This window comes from Octopus bimaculoides, chromosome 6, assembly GCF_001194135.2.
Source record: "Octopus bimaculoides isolate UCB-OBI-ISO-001 chromosome 6, ASM119413v2, whole genome shotgun sequence".
Lineage (NCBI taxonomy): Eukaryota > Metazoa > Mollusca > Cephalopoda > Octopoda > Octopodidae > Octopus > Octopus bimaculoides.
The window spans coordinates 42,137,211-42,142,603 of NC_068986.1; the positions used below are offsets into that span (position 1 = coordinate 42,137,211).

Here is a 5,393-nt window from a genome sequence, read left to right on the forward strand (position 1 = left end):
AAATCCTCATGCATGACAGGTAAATCCAAAAACCCTTTGGCAGAATTTCAAGAAAATTAGCATAGACAACTACAAAAAATACGTATAGAGAAAGTTACATCTCTATTACAAATTTCATCGTATAAAGCCGGCAATTGTTTATATTGCATCAACACGCACACACACACCTATACGAGGTACCTCCACACAGTTTCTGTCTACCAAATTCACTCATAAGGCATTGATTAAAACGAAGCTATAGTTGTAAATACTTCCCAGCATGTTATGTAATAAGACTGAATCCAAAACGTGTTTGCCAAGCGAACTTCTTAATCAAGCAAGTTATATTCACACTGTTTCGTGAATTAAAGAAAAGTAATGTTTTTTAATGCTGTTTAGTTTAACTGTAACTTTGATAGAAATTATCTTCGATTTTTTAAAGATGTTGTATTCATCCCCTTGTTGCAAAGATGGTAGTGTGTGATTTGAGAGAGATTTGGTTGTTAATTCTAGTAATCTGGCAACCGCGTATCTTTTTTTTGAATTAGTTTAGTGCCTTATATACTTTAAATTAGTTTCTTTTAATTGTAATTATAACAATTATTTTTTGTTCTTCCTTGCTACAATATTGATCCACAACTAATGTTAATTAGCTATTGATCAATATCATTACTAGCTAAACGGCAAAACATTTTTTCTTTTTTTACAGGAGAAGATCGATGGTTGTGTACCCTCCTTCTTCAACAGGGCTATAAGATTGGTTATTGCGCGGCCTCTGATGCCCACACTTTTGCTCCAGAAACATTCAATGAATTTTTCAACCAGCGTCGACGTTGGATGCCTTCAACTATTGCCAATATCTTAGATCTTTTAGGCAGTTACAAACTAACTGTACAAAAAAATGATAATGTGAGCATTTGGTACATCTTGTATCAGTTGTCCCTTATGATCTTAACAATAATTGGTAAGGAAATTTTTTTTATATATATAGATTCATTATTTGTTTTATCTAAATAATGTTATACAATCAAACTACTTTACGTCTTCAGAAAACAGTGGCTTTCTTACTCTTAGTTATATTCTAATGTATAGCATACCACTATCTACATTCTCTTTCTTTGAAAATTTATGCCAGTTCCCTTTCAAAATTAAATGGTTAACTTAAGTAAATATATTAATTTCAGCAATTCAAACCATCCCATCCTGACTGATATATAACAGCTGAAGAAAATTCATCAACATTTATTTTTAGAAAATGAAGTAACTTAGAGATGACATTTCTAGTTAACTCATTTAACTTTAAATCATTTAAGAATCTCTCCTTTAGTTTTGGTTTCATAAATCGAATCACAAAAGAAACGTACTCAGCGCGTTAAAATATAATCGACACTATACTAATATGATTTTTATTCTGGCGGTGGTGGTGGCATCATGATTGCATCAGAAGTGTGATAAATATCTAAGATGAGACATCGTTAATCTCAAAATAATTATTTTCAGTACTTCTTTATATTACCTCGTATATAAAATATGAAGTAAAAACAAAACGTGTATATTTTGTCGACTACACAGTATAGTAGGATCAGTTGGGCACCGTCTGTGAGAGAAACAGCGCCATGACGCAATTAATTCTGTCAGAAATTTGGAAATGACATACTGTACTGCTTGGGATTCGGACTGGAAGCTCCAATACGAACATTTCAGAGTGTTTAGGTGTCAATCTGAGGACAGAGCAGAGGATTCGGAAAGAGTTGGATGAGTCTAATGATTATGAAGGTATGGCAGCTTAGAAAACTCACTCTGATAAGAAAAGAACTCTTGAATTTGCTGGTGAGATCCAGACTATGATTGACAACGATCCCTCCAAGTCAATCAAGTCCCTCGCCAGGGACATGGAAATGTCTGAGTTTATTATCAGATAGGTAGTGCATGAAGATATTCAATATCCCTCATACAAGATGAGAAAGGGCCAATTTTTTATCCCAAGTCATAAAGGACAAGAGGGAAGACCGCGCTATGAAGCTTTTGAACAAACTCAAGCATCCCCTCCAACCGAACTTGTTTTGGTTTTCCTCAGACGAGAAAAAATTCTGCTAGGATTAAATGGTGAGCACACAGAACAACCGTTGATTTGTCGTGTCCCCAAAACATGTACCAAGAGTGATACAAATTAAGCACCCAGTCAGCATCATAGTGTTTGGTATGATCACTAGTGATAGGGAGGTTATGCCTCCATTCATCTTCCCACGCCGCCTCAAACACAACACGGAGGCCTACATCAAGTGCCTGGAGCAGGTAGTACTGCCCTGGGTCAAGAGGGTGGCTGTTAGAAGACACTATGTCTGGCAACAGGACTCTGCACCATGCCACACAAGCAGGAGAACCCAGTCATGGCTATCAGATAATATCTGCGACAACATCACCCCTAACATCTGGCCACCTGACTCCCTAGACTGAAACCCACTTGATTATTATGTGTGGGGAGCAGTTGAGCAAGAGAACAACAAAACTCCTTGTAACACCAAAGATGAACTGAAGGCAAGGTTTATGGCAGCATTCACCAACTTAAACAAACAAACAGTCCAGAAGAGTTGCTGGAGATTCCGAAGTCGTCTGGAGGCTATGGTTGAAGCCAATGGCGATTTTATTGAATAAATATACTCTTTAGTATTTTAAGATACTTTTATGTAATTTTGGTAATTATGTATATATATATGTATATATATACATATATATATAAGAGTTTTTACTCTTACTTCTAGCAAAATGGGTGCTAATCGGTGCCGTTAATCACTTTAGTGACTTATGTATTCCTGTTTTTAGGTTGTAAAATTGAAAATTTGCCATCCAAATTATTTATAATTTTCACTTTTATCGTCTATGAAATTAGTGTATGATTTTAACGGAAATCTTATAAGTTGACAAGACGAACTGAGTTTAAACCTAGGCCCGGTGAGATCAACCGTTGAGCATTAAGATGCGTGAGCATCAAATGCGAAATCATCGATGATATGGCTATGTATTATGCCGTAGAGAGCTTGCTGTGGCTTTTAGCTGTTTTGACTCTTATTTCTAACAATGCTGCTGCTGATTAGTGCCCTTAGTGACCTTAGTGACTTTAGTGACGTATATATGTCTGCCTTTATGTGTGTGTGTGTGTGTGTGTGTGTGTGTGTGTGTGTGTTATACAAATATGCAACTAAATCATCTCATTTTTTTTTTAGGACCTGGGACCGTTATGATGATGATTGCAGTGTCACTTGATTCTGTGTTTCAAATAGGAATACCATTGTCCTATTTAGTGGTGCTCATACCGAATATTTTGTTTGTTATAGCATGCTTTTATTTGAAAACTGAAACACAGCTGGTTTTAGCTTCTTTTCAAAGTGCTATTTACACATTTATCATGTTAGCTGTAATGGTTGGAGTCATTATCCAAGCTGCAGAAACATCACTTTTCAATCCAGGAGTAATCGTCATACTGAGTATGACCATTCTAGTTACATTCTCTGGTTTATTACATTTACAGGAAATCTACTGCTTAATTTGTGGAATGGTATACTTTATCTGTATACCACTGGGATATCTAATTCTAGTTATTTACTCAATGAGTAATATGCATATTGTATCCTGGGGGACGAGAGAAACAAAACAGAAAGCTACAACCGAAGAAATCAATCCAAAAGATAACGAAAATTCTTTATCCTCAAGACTATCCAAAATGCTTGGAATTTCAGAATTGATGTCGATGATTAAGAATCTGTTCTATAAGGAAAAGAAAGAAACCGAAAACGCAATGTTAATACTTTTGCGGGAAATGAATGAAAACATAAAAGCTCTTACAGATAAAGCCTCGAATGAAGTCAAGACAACGGAGACAACGGAGACAACGGAGACAACGGAAATAATGTCACTTACGAAATCAAAATCGAAAAGTTATAAAAGTATAAACAAATCAAAAGTCAGATTCTTCGATGAGGAAGTAAATATTGAAAATGAGACACCAAAGAAGAAAGGTTCGCCATATTATTGGATGAAACATTCGTCTCTCGGAAATGGATTGAAAGCAAAGCTTTCAAAGACAGAAAGTAAGTTTTGGAAGCAATTCATCAACACATATCTTTATCCTCTTGAATTCACTAAAGAAGAAGAAGAAAGAGGAAAGGAGAATTTGCTTTATTTTCGTACAAGTTGTTGTAATGCTATGGCTTTACTCAACTTAATATGGATGGTTATTAATTTTATGTTTCAATACCGGAAGCCTTTTTTTATTACTATCGTAAGAATAGAAGAAGATATTAAAATTGAACCATTTTCTTTCTTGTTTCTTACAATTTTTGCCTTAGTTTTTGCGCTTCAGTTTTTTGGAATGATTCTACATAGGCTAGAGACATTTTTTCATATCATATCTTGCACTCACATTATTTCTGAACACGCAGGTACTAAAATACGTCCTGAACTTTCTAAAGTTGACCAAAAAAAGGTGGTTAGACAAATGAGATATTCCATTGAAACTACTGTAAAACTGAGCAAGAAATCTGCATTTAGCCGAAAGGTCTCTGAACAAATACGAAAACAGTCCACTCATCCTAGATTAACACTTCATGAAACTTTAAGAATGAGAAATCTTGCTACTGTCATCTCATCAGGAGACCATACGGATGGCATTCCTTCCATGGCAATGTCTAAAAAAATAGCATTATCATATAACAACACCATGGGAAATAACGAAGAAAGTCATTTATAATATCGTTCGAGCATAATCTTAAAAACTATCGTAAAAGTTTATATTATTAATTGCTTTATTCATGATACTATAAAGCACATGTTATTTACACCAATGTTTGTTTATTTTTATTTACGATATATATTCAATCTCATTTAATGTAAAATTGACGCAATAAAATTAACTGATATTATGTCATTGTAATTTTGGATCATTTTGGGGGTGAGGTGGGGAAGCGATATTTTAGCATTTTGGCATTACCTACTTAAACTGTGAAACAAATCGTTACATATCTCTATTTATGTATCTACACACCCACATAGACACATACACTCACACACACATACACACACAACACAAACACACATATATATACATATATATGAGCATGCATAAATATATATATATATATATACATATGTATGTATGCATATGTACACACGCACAAGCATGCGTACGTACAGACATACACACGCACACGCACACACACACACATATATACATACATATATACATTCTTTTAGTCTTTTCTTTTATTTGTTTCAGCCATTTGTCTGTAGCCGTGCTGGAACACCGCCACTAGTCTAACAAATCGTCCCCAGGCCTTATTCTTTGTAAGCCTAGTACTTATTCCATCGGGTCTTTTTGCCGAAGCGATAAGTTTCGGGGACCTAAACACACCAAAACT

General features: G+C 34.9%; 1 protein-coding gene across 1 annotated transcript in view; it reads left to right on the plus strand.

Moving 5' to 3' along the window:
• Positions 1-4,898, plus strand: part of LOC128248065 (chitin synthase chs-2-like) — a 43,051-nt gene extending 38,153 nt beyond the window's left edge. Inside the window, exons 13-14 of the mRNA XM_052968459.1 lie at positions 689-943; positions 3,204-4,898. Coding sequence (XP_052824419.1) covers positions 689-943; positions 3,204-4,726 — 1,778 coding nt within the window. The 3' untranslated portion in view covers positions 4,727-4,898. The remainder of the gene's footprint in view (positions 1-688; positions 944-3,203) is intronic.
• Positions 4,899-5,393: the final 495 nt, after the last annotated feature.